We start from the raw sequence: 14,553 nt of genomic DNA, 5'->3' as shown, positions 1-14,553 counted from the left end.
GGTACAAATTACTACAAATTTACAAAGTTTACGTTTGTAAAATGCCTTTAAATTAATTGTAAACACAATTAAAGAAGTTACTATTGTCAAGAAACTTAGTAAGCAATCTTCTTTTGAGAAAAGACTTCTTACTTAAGGAAGTAACTTATAAAACAAGTGAATTTTTAATACAACTCGTTCAACTGAACGATGTTAGTTGTAGCTCAGCTTTAGCATTTACTTCAAATATTTTCTTAAACTCCTATCCCCTACAACAACATCAATGCTGTCTTCTTTTAGTGATGAAATGGTTATACTCCCAACGAAATGCAGAATGTGATTCCTAGGTTATTAAGATTGTTTTTTTTTAAATTATTTGAAGAAAAAAATAATGCAATATTAGTCACATTCATTAAGTTTATATAGTTTCTTAGTGTCAATTTTTGTTTTTCTAAGTGATTTTTGGTTGCAAAAGAACAACAAGGGAAACGTTACCAAGGTTACAAACTATAAAAATAACTGTTTACCTTGTCACTTTTTGCAAATTATATTTTTCTTTATAGATATTTGGAATAAATAGAATGCGTTTAGAATTTCTTCGACTAAAATGTTTGCAGGGGTTGACAATATCATTAATTCATAATCAATCAAAAAAATACTGTCCACAAAAAACCTATTTACTCAACATTTTGTATATAATACAAGAAAACTTAAAAATTTCTTGTATTATATATGAATAGATATCAATATTTTTCATGTTTCAAATATACAAAAACATGAACTACACTTACAATATCTTATAAATAGAAATTTTAAGAGGTATTAATATTAAAACATGTTTGTAACACTGATCTAGACTGAAACCCAATTATTACATAACTATGTAGAATAAAATACATAGTTTTCACCTCGTAAAATCAGATCAGTAAACTTGTAAAGGTCATTGTTATCGACCAGGCGGACCAGGTGGAAGCCAAATTATTATCGACCAGGCGGACCAGGTGGAAGCCAAATTTATATTGATGATATACATATTGATCAATCAATAATTTATTTCTGAAATAAGATTTTACATTCAAGGATGTTTACAAATAGTAAATTTACTAATATAAAGTAAACACCTGCTAATGTTAATAATATCTAATTCAAATAAATGTAATGCTAATTTTCATAATATAATAAAAATAATAAACTTTATAACATAAAAATAACGGTGTTAATAATACTACTAATAATAATAACAATAATAACAATAATACTAATAATAAAAATAACAATAATAACAACAATAATAATAACAATAATAATTATAATAGCAATAATAATAATAGTAGTAATAACAATAATAATAATAATAATAATAATAACAATATTAGTATTAGTAGTAATAGTTAAATGTGGTTAATAATAGTAATGTAAATATTTATAAAAATAACAATAAGCAATAGTAATGACAACAAAATATATTATACAAATAAAATAAAATAAAAAAAAAAAAAAAAAAAAAAGAGAACAAAAATTGAATATAGGAATTATAAACATTTACTATATTTTTTTAATAAAAAGTAGAATAAACTAGTTTTAAAGGTTGAGAATGAATTGAGAGCTTTTAGTTCATAAGGAAGGTTGTTCCAAATTTTAATGCTTTGATGTTTTATAGATTTAAGCCCGTATTTATGAGAGCAGTGTTTAGAGACAGACAGGTTTAAATTACTATTGGAACAAAGTTGATAACGAGTGTTGGCACTTTTGGAAAAGAAATCGATAAAAGTTAATTATGTTGGTGGTTCCAGACAAATTGGCAGTTTGAAAATTGAATATAGTCACATAGTTTTAATACTTTAAAAGTTAGATAGAGCACATTAGAATTAAATTTAATATTCTGAAAATAAATAATTTTTAAAGCCTTGTTTTGGAGGTGGGATAACATAATAAGAGCTTGTTGATGGGACTGCCCCCATACTTGACATGCATATACAAGATGTGAGCCGAAAATAGCATGGTATATGTTCAAAAGTGTTTCAAGATTAACATAATGGCGAACTTTGGCCAACATACCATTAGATCTACTTAGTTTCATTGCTAAGTCTTCACAGTGGGATAAAAAGGAAAGATTTGAATCAATTTTTATGCCAAGATATTTAATTGAGTTAACAGGTTCAATTTTTTTGCCACTTAATCTAAAGTTCATATGTTTATAGATTTTTGTTTTATTTGATTTAAAGATAATAAGTTCAGTTTTATTAGAATTTAGAAAAAGTTTGTCGGAGCGAAGCCACTGAACTAGATTGACAAGATCATGGTTAATGTGTTTGTTAATTTTTTTAAGAGATTTATTAATTAGCATTAGGTTAGTGTCATCAGCAAAGTGGTAAACAGTAGCAAACTTAATGGACGTATGAAGATCGTTAATATAAAGAAGGAAAAGCAGTAGTCCCAATACTGAACCCTGTGGAACACCATTAGAACATTTTACAAGGGTAGAGTTTGAGTCATTAATAGAAACAAACTGTGTTCTATTGTTTAAGTATGAAGTAAACCATTTAAGGGGTACGCCTCTGATCCCATAATATTCTAATTTTTTTAACAAAATTGAATGATCTACTGTATCAAACGCTTTCTGTAAATCGACAAATACACCGCATGCAAAATATTTATCATCGATTGCTTTTCTAATCAGTTCAGTCATTTCAACGAGAGCATGAGTTGTGGAGTGATTGGCACAAAATCCATACTGATGGGTGTAAAAACATTTAAATTTTTCAAGAAAAGCATAGAGCCTAATATGCATTGCCTTCTCAAATAGTTTATCTATATTAGAAAGCAAGGAGATGGATCAATAATTTGTGAAATCTAGTAAAGAACCTTTTTTAAATATTGGAATAACTTTAGCAACTTTAAAAATATCTGGGAAAATACCACTTTTAAATGAGTTATTTATAACAGTACAGAGAGGCTTTGAAATAATGCGTGGAACTAGTTTAAGGAGGAATGTAGGTACGCTATTAGGACCAAGACTTTTTTCAGTTTTGAGCGTGTTTGTAATGAGACTAGATATTTCATTTTCAGTTACAGGATTAATAAAAAACGATTTAGCATTTGGAATGTTAAGAAAGTCACTAAATACGCGTTTTGGGGGTATGACTTTGCTAAGTAGTTTGCTATGTATAGTGCTAAAAAAATTGTTAAATATATTAGATACGGTAGTGTGATCAGTGATAAGATTTTCGTTCAATTTAAGTTTAAAAGATGTATTGTGCGTAGAAGGTCTAATATTAATGGTTTCTTTTATTCCCTTCCAGGTGATTTAAACACTATTCAGATTATTTTTATAGCTTTCTATTCACTCACTGACGAGTCCGCATTTTTTTTTTGTGGAGGCCAAAACTTCACAGCGCTTTTTGAAGCAATTCTTTTGATCGCACAGCCCTGAAATTTTACAAATAATCTTTTGCCGACTAACAATAGCTATTTTTGTTACATTTGATTCAATAAGTATTTTAGATTTACGATGCCCCACCTTCCCTTTGGTTAGATCTGGAACTCCGAAAAAAATATCGGAAACCGAGAGGGCATCAAAAAGTGTTAAGTATCAATATAAATTTAATTAAAAATTTTACAAATATTCCACTTGTTAATTTCAGACAAATAAAAATGCATCCAAAAAAGAACAAATACATCAACCGAGAAGAAGACCCAACTAACATTTAAATTAATAAAAAAAAATATGCTCCAAATATTTTTGTTAATTATTATATGCAGAGTTCAAAATAAATTTTTATTGAATATTAATCATAATCAATAAGTGTAATAATTCAATTTTATCAAGACTAAAAAGTAGAAAATAAAATAAATAAATAAAACTTTTTAAAAATAGCTTTCTATTCAATCGACTAAAAAGTAGAAAATAACTTTTTTCTGTTTCTGGTACTCGTGGAAATCATGTACTTAGTAATAATCACTTTTGTAATGGCAATACTGGAAGACATTGAAGGCAATTCATGTACGTATGTAAACAAACAAACTCATCGAAGTAAAGGAATAGAAAGTTTGACTTTTTAGACCGGAGAGGGAAAGAAGTTAAGAGGTTTAAGGATAACCTCCCCGGCCGTGACTTTGTGGAATCATTTATAAAACGTCATAAGGAACAACTGGCCGTGAGAATGTGTCAGAATATTAAACGCTCGAGGGCTGGTGTAACACCAGAAACAATTAACAACTATTTTGATGAACTGACAAATGAATTAAAGGATGTGCCTTTATCTAATTACGTAAACTACGATGAGACGAATCTAAGTGATGACCCTGGTAAGCGAAAGGTCATTATACGTAGAGGGACAAAATATCCAGAAAGAGTCATAAACTCATCAAAGTTATCTACGTCTGTGATGTTCGCAGCCGCTGCTGATGGCACTATTAAACCACCTTACGTTGTGTATAAGGCTATGCACTTGTACCAAAGCTGGACAGAAGGTGGGCTAAAAAACCGCCAGGTACAATCGAACAAAGTCTGGCTGGTTCGATTCCTTTTGCTTTGAAGATTGGGTACTGACAGTTGCTCTTCCGTACCTGAAAAACAAAACGGGTCGAAAAATTCTGATTGGGGACAATTTGTCTTCCCACTTATCAATGGAATCTGTGAAGTTGTGTAAAGACAATGATATCAGTTTTATTTTTCTCCCAGCTAACTCCACCCATCTCACACAATCTCTAGACGTAGTCTTTTTTCGCCCATTGAAATCAACATAGCGGCAGATTCTCGAAGAGTGGAAAAAGGGCCCAGGAAGAGCAGAAGCAACTGTTCCTAAGGAAAAATTTCCCGGGTTATTGAAGAAGTTGTGTGATTCATTGAAGGAAGAAAATGTGATCAGCGGTTTTAAGAAGTGCGGTATAGCGCCTCTAAACAGGAACAAAGTGCTGTCTATGCTTCCAAAAATCATTGATGATGAGGAAAATCAGAATCCAGAAAATATTCAAAAGAACACTGAAGCTGTTGACAGGAGTTTCCAAGAGCTCCTTTAGAGTTTGCGTCATGATCAAACTCCTAAGATAAGGCAAAAAAGGACCAAAGTAAATGTGAAACCTGGCAAAAGTATCGGTGTTGAGGACTTCGTCGTGGACGATGAGATTCCCCAAACTTCACGTTCTACTGGCCAAAACCCAGGTACCTCAGGTACTAAACAGGTTCAGCCAAAAAAAAACCGAAAGCGTGTGGAGATATCATCAGAAGATGAAGAGGACTATTCCAATTTGTTTTCTTACCGTAGGGCACATTTTATGTAACTTCTTTTGTTTATGTACTCAAATAAATCATTATGTTGAGAAATAAATTTATTTGTATTCATTTATTGACCAAAAATCCATATTTGTCTGTTTCAATTCACCCTAAATTTGTTTCAATAGAAAAACACATGAAATTGAAGTACTGTTTCTATTCACCCCCATCTGCGGGGTGAATAGAAACACCATGTTTTTATTTGTTTTCATTAAAATGAAATAAAAAAATGGAAATACCATAAAAAAATAGGTCTAACAGAGACCTGTATTTGGGGAAAAAATGGTGTACCTAAAACAACTACAAATATGCAAAATTTTAAACCAAAGTTGAAAATTGTTTCTATTCACCCCGTTTTACGATAATTAAAAGCTAACTTTTATAAAATTAAACAATCAAAATAAATTAAAATTTGACAAATCACGAACTAATGTTGAAAGTACCTATGACAACAATAAATATCGAATATGAAAAAACTAATAATACTATAATAATATCTATACTATATTAATAATATAAACTAATAATAATATAACTACTGTTAACTGTTACTAATAATAATATTATCAACAAAGATACTAGAGCAATAACAAATAAAAATAAGTCAATAATAAATAAGTTTATAAAAGTATAATATTAAAAATAAATGTAATATATTAAATAACTAGGTATCAAACGAGGACTAATAACAAATACTATGAATAAATAAAATAATGTGAGAAAACAAATAATAATATAATGACTGAAAAAAAATAACTAATGAATTATAAACATGATTACAAGTTATATCGTAAAGAAAAAAGAAAATTATTTAAAACAAAAAATAAAGAAATAATAAAAAATAAAATAATAAAAAAAAAAAAAAATCTTCTAACTCTACTTTTTCTTCTTTCTTTTTTAATTGATTATTAAATTCTTCTTATCTTTTTCTTCTTTTTATTTGTTTACTTTGCTTTTCGTTCTTTTGTTTACCGTTTTTTTTCCTTCTTTTTTTTTTTTTTTTTTTTTTTTTTTATTTTTTTAAATTTTTTTTTTTTTTTTTTTTAAAAAAAAAAAAAAAAAAAAAAAAATTCGTAGTTCTTTTTTATTTTTTTATATATATATTCTCTTTTCCTTTTTGAATGCTTTTTGGTGTGTGTTTGCTTCAAGTTAATTTATTTGATCGTTCATAAGTTATTTGTGCTTATAAAATAAATAATAATTATTTTTATATATAGTTTATTTTTTTCAATATTCTTTATATTTATCTTTAATTTTCTCTTCTGCCGTTTTTAGATAAACAATGTATTTCAAGTCTCAAATTACTGAACCACCTTGGACCGTAAAAGTATTCGATTATATAAGTGAAATTTTAACTGAAAAAAGTACATCAAATACGCCGACATCTGAAATCATTTTATTTGACATAAATTACGTGCAAAATAGTGATGCAATAGTGATGCTCATTTGACAGACAAAACTTGATTTTATTAAATTATCCAATAAAAAGAGAGGTTTTAAAATTAACAACTATTTTATGCTTATTACTAATAAAATTTTATACTTTTTTAAAATCTATATATTTTTGTATGATTATCATGCCGTATGCTTTAAAGCAGTAGAATAAAATGCTTTTTTTTTTTTTTTAAATTTTTGAATTTTTTTTTTAATTTGAAAATATTTTTTGTGTTACTAATAAGTTATTAGTAATTTTTTGTGTTACTAATAAGTCATTAGTAACACACACAAAATATTTTCAAATTAAAAAAAAATTAAAAAATTTAAAAAAAAAAAAAAAAGCATTTTATTCTACTGCTTAAAAGCATACAGCATGATAATTATACAAAAATATATAGATTTTATAAAAGCTGAATGTTTAAGCTATAAAATTGTATGTAATATTGTAATTTTTAAGAATTGCCCACTGTGCATCGGTAAGGAAGGAGGCGTGAACTTCCTATTTAAATACTCTTACGAGGTGTTCTGTTACAAGACCGTAAGGTCTACTTGGGGGCACCTAAAATAAAAATTAATACATATATCCAAACATATACAAAATGTTTATTGAATTTATCCACAAATTTGTATTTAAACTTGCTGCTTGCACTACAAAAATGGAAGTATTTGTCACCAGGAAGTTTATTGAAGTTGCATTTTATGTAAGTCTCATGGTTCATCAAATTGCAGCTATATAATTTAGTAAAAAAAAAAAAGGGTTGGGTTCAAAGTTTTTGTGCATGTGTTTTGGCAGTGGAATTTTGTTTGTCGGAACGATTTGAATATTTAATTGCTCGTAAAGATTTGTAATTGTAATATTTGTACTTTTCAAATATTAATCTACGCGACAAGCCTGAATTTCTTTTAAATAAACAAAAAATCTTATCCTCCTCGGATTGGTTCTTAAGTTTTTTTTTTTTTCAATTTTTCAGTTCCTTCGCTGCATTAAGTCTCAATATATTGACTTATAATCCAACAGTAGATACTGCAGTTTAAGCATAGAAAAGCCAAACTTTTTTTGTAGATCTATAATGAACTTAATGAATGTGCAAGATTATTTCCAATTTTCAACTTGTTTTGATTTTTGTAAACTTATAAATTTAACTTCTTTTGTTTTTTGACGTTACTTGTAATTTAAATATTATTAATTACTTTTTTTTTTGAATGAGTTCATTATTTTAAAAGAGGTTTTTCTGACTCATTTTTTTGTTTAATCTCTTGGTTAATATACAGCAAGATAAAATAAACTTATCTGTCCGAGTTTTATTTGTATTTAGACCTTGTTAAAATAATCTTATTTTTCTTCTTTTTTTGTATTTTTATTTTGCAACAATATAGGAGGCAGATGCGATTTTTAGCGTGTTCCAAGCCCCCTCCCCACAAAAAAGGTGATTTTCAAGTTACAGTTGGTTTTTTGACAAATTTATTCGGGTATTTGACACAATTCGGTCTGATAAAATTTAGTTTTTGGCCCCATTTTTAAAACCAGTCGTACTTTTTAAGGAATTGACCGCCCCCCTTTACTTATTTGTAGAATCGCTTCTGGTAGTGATTAATAGTATTAAGTAATAAAGTAACGGAGATTATTCTTAGAATAACGCAGAGTTTTTACAAACCTTTCTTAATATTCTTAGAATAACGCAGAGTTTTTACAAATCTTTCTTGATAATCTTAGAATAACGCAGAGTTTTTACAAATCTTTCTTGATACTTTTCAGAAAAGAAGTATTTTATGTATTTTATGATGATTTTATGATTATTTGATGATGAAGTATTTAAGAAGTATTTTATGAAGATTTTTTAAACGGCCGTGGCGCAGTGGTTAGAGCGCTTGCTTTATAAGCAGAAGATCCTGGTTCGAAACGAGCTTCGGACATATTTTCGCGTCATAGTTAGGAGGGAGGCGTGAACTTCCTGGTAAAATGCTCTTCCGCGGTGCTCTGTGACAAGACCGTTAGGTCTTCTTGGGGGACCTAAATAAAAATTTTAATTAAAAAAAAAAAAATTAAAAATGATGTAAACTTCAATTAACTATTTTTATTTATTCGGCTAAAAGGTTAGTAAGTTCGTAATTAATTAATAAAAAAATATCGAATGCCTCGAAATTTTATTAAAAAGTGTGAAAAAAACGAAAACTTCAAAACACAATTTCTCAAAAATAAATCAAAACTCTAAATTTGGTGTGGTAGTTCTTCAGATGTATAAAATTCATTTGTCATAGAGTTTTTAAATTTGCCTCTCTAGTTCAGATTATATTGACTTTTAAACTTCAGTATATATCTTTATGAAAAAACTGTAGCAGATAAAACCACATTGTAGCGCCCCAAAATAAGAAATTTTAAAAATCTTATGACAAATGAATTCTTCATGTATGAAGAACATATCCTGAAAATTTCAGCTTAATTGCTGAATTTAAACTGGAGATATCATGTTTTAAAATTAAAAAAAAATAAAAAAATCTCAAAATGAGAAAAATCAAGTCAAAATTTAAAAACCAAAATTTATGTCTATAAACACTCCTTAAAAGCTACCAGAGCTATATGAATCTGTTTCTTCAGTATCTAAGTATCCCTTATGAAGAGATCTAATTTTTTCCTTTGCTTTTTGCATATTGAAGTTGATTTACGACTCTTGTTTACAATTCTCTTTTGGTCCTTTAAAACCAGTTTTGGAATAGTCACTGATCCTAACAATCCGGAGTAACTTAAAACAGAATTTACCCCATTCCACCATCATTATAATGAACTATTGCAGAGTTTATACAAAGTTCAAATGTTCTTCTACTTACAAAAATGTTTTTAGGACAACGAGTCCATAAAATTGAATGAAATGCTTCATTTGAATTTTGGGTTTGACCATGTAAACATTTTCTAAGCAAATCATCATCAGATAAATCTTTAAAAATAGGTTTTACTATATTATGAATAATGATAGGTAAGTTAATTTTGTTAGTGTGGGTATTTGTACCTTTAAGCTTGTCTAAATGCCACTTGCACCAGGAATATTCATCCCTAGGACACAGAATGACGAATGCTATTATCACTGAAATTTGTGTTGTGCCACAAAACTGCTCCTACTGTTTTTTTCATTGCATGTTGTTAGTGCAATTTCTAATTGCAATACCATAATAACTCTGCATTGAGTTAATTGCACTATTAGTCAAATTTCTTTTTCCGTGTAGGTTTCTCTGTTCCTTTATACTTCTGTATGATTTTTCGCAAGCGTGTACCAACTCGCTTCTGCACATGCCTAATGCATTCTAATTTTATTGGTTGAATATTATAATTTTTATATGGATCAGATTCTTTAACTTCTTTAAAAGTGGAAGTATCACCATCCCCTAGGTATTCATGATAAATCAAATTGTATTTTTCAACTGATTGAGAAAAGATTTCCAATGCACCAGCTGCTTCCATTGACTCAGATAACTTTGTATGGTTAATGTGACATGTGTGATCTACTTTCCATTTGTTGTAGGCTGGTGATCCTCTATATTTTTTACACATTGAACAACCTTTACAACGCTTAGTAAAAGCTTTGGTATCTCTGATTTTGTTATTGACGACAGCGGTTACAACAACATTTAGTGATGTGACATCCCGCTTTTGCCAAGAGCCATCAATTGTTACTCTTTGTTTTGTTGGGATATTTTATGTTTTGTCAAGACAAAAAAGCAGCTTCTTCAGCTGCTTTTTTCATACTATTAAAAGCAGTATTCTCATATGCTGTATAAATTTCATTGTCATTAAGGTTAGAGAATGTTGTTCTAGATAAAGAAAACATATTCATGCATTGGGAAAATGTTTCCATTGCAGTAAAACCTTTACCGATTTCACTAAATACAATTACTGCTCTTGCATTTGCTTCGTAGATTTTAGAACCTTGACCATGGTTTTGTTTAATACATTCTTTTGATGTATAAACAGATTTATACCATTCGCATTACTCGCATAAAAGTTCTAAATTATGGTCAAATCCCTTTCTCTTCTTTCTGTTATCACTGACAGTTATTTTTTATGGCCACATTCAGGACATACTAACAAAGGTTGAAATAAACTCTTAAGTATAGAGAAATTAATAAATAAAAGGTAATCATCTTCCTGTCTTATTACTTCACTATTGGTATTGAGATTAGTTTGATCTATAATTAGCCTCTTTTTACTTATGCTAGATGTAACTTTTTCTGGTGAAATATTTGAAAGATTTATTCTTGAATATTTGTTTACAGGAGGCTTCTTCTTTCTTTTTCGTGAAAAATTTTCCTTGTTGCTTTTTACAGAAGACACTCAAATTATACATAAGTAAAACTTGTTTAATTTAAATCAAGAGTTGAAAGATTCATAAATAATGATTTTATTCCACAACCAATATTAAACAGTTTAATATGACAATTATTATAAGAAAATATGACTTAAAAGCATAACTAAAAACACCGCAGATCAATATTATATTGGAAAAAGAAGCTTTACAAGATTTGTCTCAAAAGGTCTCAACTTTTCGTTGCTATGACGTTGCTACGGCAAATAAATAAACTAGCTAATAAAATATGTTAATTTTAAACCCTTTTAGTTTGATCAAACCTAAACAAGTCATATATCAGAAGATAGAGGATAAATTTTTATATAAAAACAATAAATTATCTATTTTTTCAATTTTTGATCAAAAATCTCTATTTTTCATAGGTCTACCACCTTAAATATAAATTTCAGAATTAAAGTTAAAAAAAAACTGTAATGGTTTATAACAAGAAAATAATATAGGATCTTACTCTTAAAATGCAATTTCATGAAAAAAATTTTAAAAAGCTCTATTTTCAATTTGTGCTATTCGCACATTTGATTTTACATAGTTAAATTTTAGATATCACGGCAAACTAGTGGGTGGGTATCACATGCAATCGACATTTTAAATTAGTTTAAATCATTTTTTATTTTTTCTTTAACATTTTTTTTTTAATATTATCACTTTTAAGATTTTCCAGAAACTCGCGCCATAATGAACAAGTCTGGTTACTGATCAATGAAAATGAACTTATATTGGCTTGTGAAATGAAAGTTTGCTAATTACACTAATCCAGTCTTGATAAAAAGCCATCACTTTTTTATTGCTTAGTAACAAGCAGCCAATCTTGAATGTAATCTCTTTACTGTGCTCAGGTCTCTCAGTGTACACTGATCTCTTTGTGCTCAAGCCTCTTGATATGTTAATAAAATATTCGGTCTCAGAACATTTTGATTTTAAAAATTATCCCAGCAATGAAATATCTTCTCTTCGGGAGTAGTCAATCATCTCATCAAGATTCCAAACTGCTTGGATAAAAACTGAAAGGTGGCCAGGAGCCTCCTCCTCCCTCCAAACAAACTCAAATGAGCTCCTACAATGAAGGCCAAATCGAGGGAGTAGAATACTAAAATCTTTTTAATAATGTATTAGTTCTGCAGCAATTTGATGATACAAACTCGGTTAACTAAATCCTTCTCAACATTTAAACATTAAAAAGTTTCTATTTATTTGTCAAGCCATGCTTTTGATTCATCCTTCAGGCCGCTATTGCCAAAAAATTGAAGCTTTCAAAAGGTGGTATTTGATAACTGGTGCAAGCGTAACACCCAAAAGTTACATCGTCTTCTACCACATCTAGAACTTCATCAGTCACTAACAATTATCCTTGGTATCCTCTAGTGAAAAATCTATCAAAACTGCTCATCCAGATTTTCATCAACAAAGGTGGCGGTATAAGCAAAAGAATAACAACCCTGAGTACAAGGAAAGAATAATTACCCAAAGTACAAGGGAATCTTGAGCAATTTATTGAATTTTTTTTTGGAGAGAATTACAGAAAATGCCTTAAAATGTAATCAGAAAATGCTCTTTGATGGTAATAGCATATAAAAAATAGGATTTTATGAATTTTTTTTTCACTTAACTTTAAAATATACGTCCTTAAGCACGTGTCAAGAGTCATTATACTTTAAAGTCAATCTATGCTTTAAATAGCAAATATAAATAGCATGTTTTTTCTGAATAAAAACATTTTAGCCATGAAAACAATTTGAATCAAAACAATTCTTTAGCTTTAGCCGGCCCTCCGACATTTCTAGAAAATTGGTCTCTAGGCCTAGAAAAATGCTTAATGAAATTCAACAATCGTTTTATCTGTATTGCTGCCTAACACAATTCACAAACACAATTAGAACATCACAAACACAATTAAAACATCACAAGCAGAACATCACAAGTAACAATAAACAAAAATAATAAACTTTAGTTTGAAAAACATAAAACGTCTCCATTTGTTTGAATACGATATAGAAACTCCACCAGTGCCGTGGCAAGTGGGTTAAAGGCCCCCAAAAACCTTCTGATAGGGCCCCAAAATCTTAAATATTTTTCTACTTAGTATTACCAAAAAAAAAAGATCCTTTATTTCAAAAAAGAGCCCCTAAATTTCCAAATGAGCCCATAAAATTGCTGTTAATATCGGTTAGTCAAAAGTTTTAATCTTGTCAGTAAACTTTTCCTGATTTTCCATAAAATTTCCAGTTTTGGGAAAATAGGCACCGGCTCGTTTGGGAATATCCGTGATAGTCTTTCTATGGACTTGGACCCAGCGCAACGCCCCTCAGTGCAGTGGTTAAAAAAAATTAAATTATTTCAATAGTGCTAAGAAAGCAAAAGGTCCGTGGTTCAATGCCCACTCTGGCATAAAAAACGACATTAAAGATAGTTGATCAAACATCTAAGTTGAAACGTTTTTTTCGCGTACATTAAAAGAAAAATTTAAGTGAAATAAATCTAAAACTCAGTAAACTCAGCAAATTGAGGAAAAACTGTTCAAAGTTTAATAGCTAAAATTGTTATTTTAATTTAATTTTAAAAATCGTAAGATTTTAATAATTAAACTTCAATAAATTTGAAATTTCATTGAAAAATAAATTTGTAAAACTATGTATAGTATATAATAACATTTACTTTTATTAATTTTAAATTTAAAATGAAGAGAAAAAAAAAATTGTAATATAAAAATGGCTTTAAAAAAAGATTTAACTTTGGTCATGATAATAAATGAAAATAAAAAACAAGTTTTACTTGGAATGAAGAAACGAGGTTTTGGTTGTGGTCGTTGGAATGGGTTTGGTGGAAAAGTATGTTTCTATTATTTATTGAAAACTTTTATGGATAAATTTGTTTAAATAAAAAAAGCGCAAATAAAATTATTTATACCCAAATCATTTTTTTTTAAATATAAAGTTTTCTAAAAATATAAGTTATTAATCTTCACAAGGTTATTGCAAATGAAAGTATTGAAGAATGTGCTATTCGTGAAACATTTGAAGAGTGTGGGTTAACTATTGAGATATTTAATAAAATTGGTATCATAATCTTTGAATTTGACAATGATCCTGTGCTACTGAATGTGCATGTTTTTCGTTGTGATTGTTATTCAGGATCAATAACAGAAAGTGATGAAATGCATCCACAGTGGTTTAACTATTCAGATATTCCTTTTGATCAAATGTGGCCTGATGACTATCTATGGTATCCACACTTGCTCAAAAATGAAAAGTTTAAAGGCTATTTTTTGTTTGAAGGTCATGATAAAATTCTGAAAGAAGAAGTGCATCTTGTAGATGACATTTAAAATGATTTGATTTAGCTTTTAAAGCTAAAAAATAGATATCGAAAGTTTTTGTTTTTATTGTCTAGTATAATTTTAAAAATTGGTGTGTATGTTTTTGTTACTACTTGAAATCATGTTTAAAAAAACTGTTTTTATTAAGTAAACTGTTTTTGTTAAGCTTACTTTTTAATAGAGTTTCTATT

General features: G+C 28.6%; 2 protein-coding genes across 4 annotated transcripts in view; both read left to right on the top strand.

The window, feature by feature from the left end:
* LOC100212807 (dolichyl pyrophosphate Man9GlcNAc2 alpha-1,3-glucosyltransferase) overlaps positions 1 to 14,553 on the top strand; it is a 118,900-nt gene that overhangs the window by 16,587 nt on the left and 87,760 nt on the right. The gene's annotated exons all lie outside the window — the stretch shown is intronic.
* On the top strand, positions 13,755 to 14,371 carry LOC100204562 (oxidized purine nucleoside triphosphate hydrolase). The gene is made up of 2 exons (XM_065801994.1): positions 13,755 to 13,874; positions 14,015 to 14,371. The coding sequence occupies exons 1-2, from the start codon at positions 13,755 to 13,757 to the stop codon at positions 14,369 to 14,371; spliced, it is 477 nt and encodes a 158-aa protein (XP_065658066.1).

This window comes from Hydra vulgaris, chromosome 07 (assembly GCF_038396675.1).
Source record: "Hydra vulgaris chromosome 07, alternate assembly HydraT2T_AEP".
Taxonomy (NCBI): Eukaryota; Metazoa; Cnidaria; class Hydrozoa; order Anthoathecata; family Hydridae; genus Hydra; species Hydra vulgaris.
Note: the sequence above shows the minus strand (reverse complement) of the source record. Positions and strands in the feature narration are given on the sequence as shown.

Excerpts from the sequence above, each read along its gene's own strand:
- LOC100204562 (XM_065801994.1), top strand. The coding sequence starts at position 13,755 with ATGGCTTTAAAAAAAGATTTAACTTTGGTCATGATAATAAATGAAAAT. Across the intron at positions 13,875-14,014 it reads GGAATGGGTTTGGTGGAAAA|GTTATTGCAAATGAAAGTAT; the intron begins GTATGTTTCTAT and ends AATCTTCACAAG.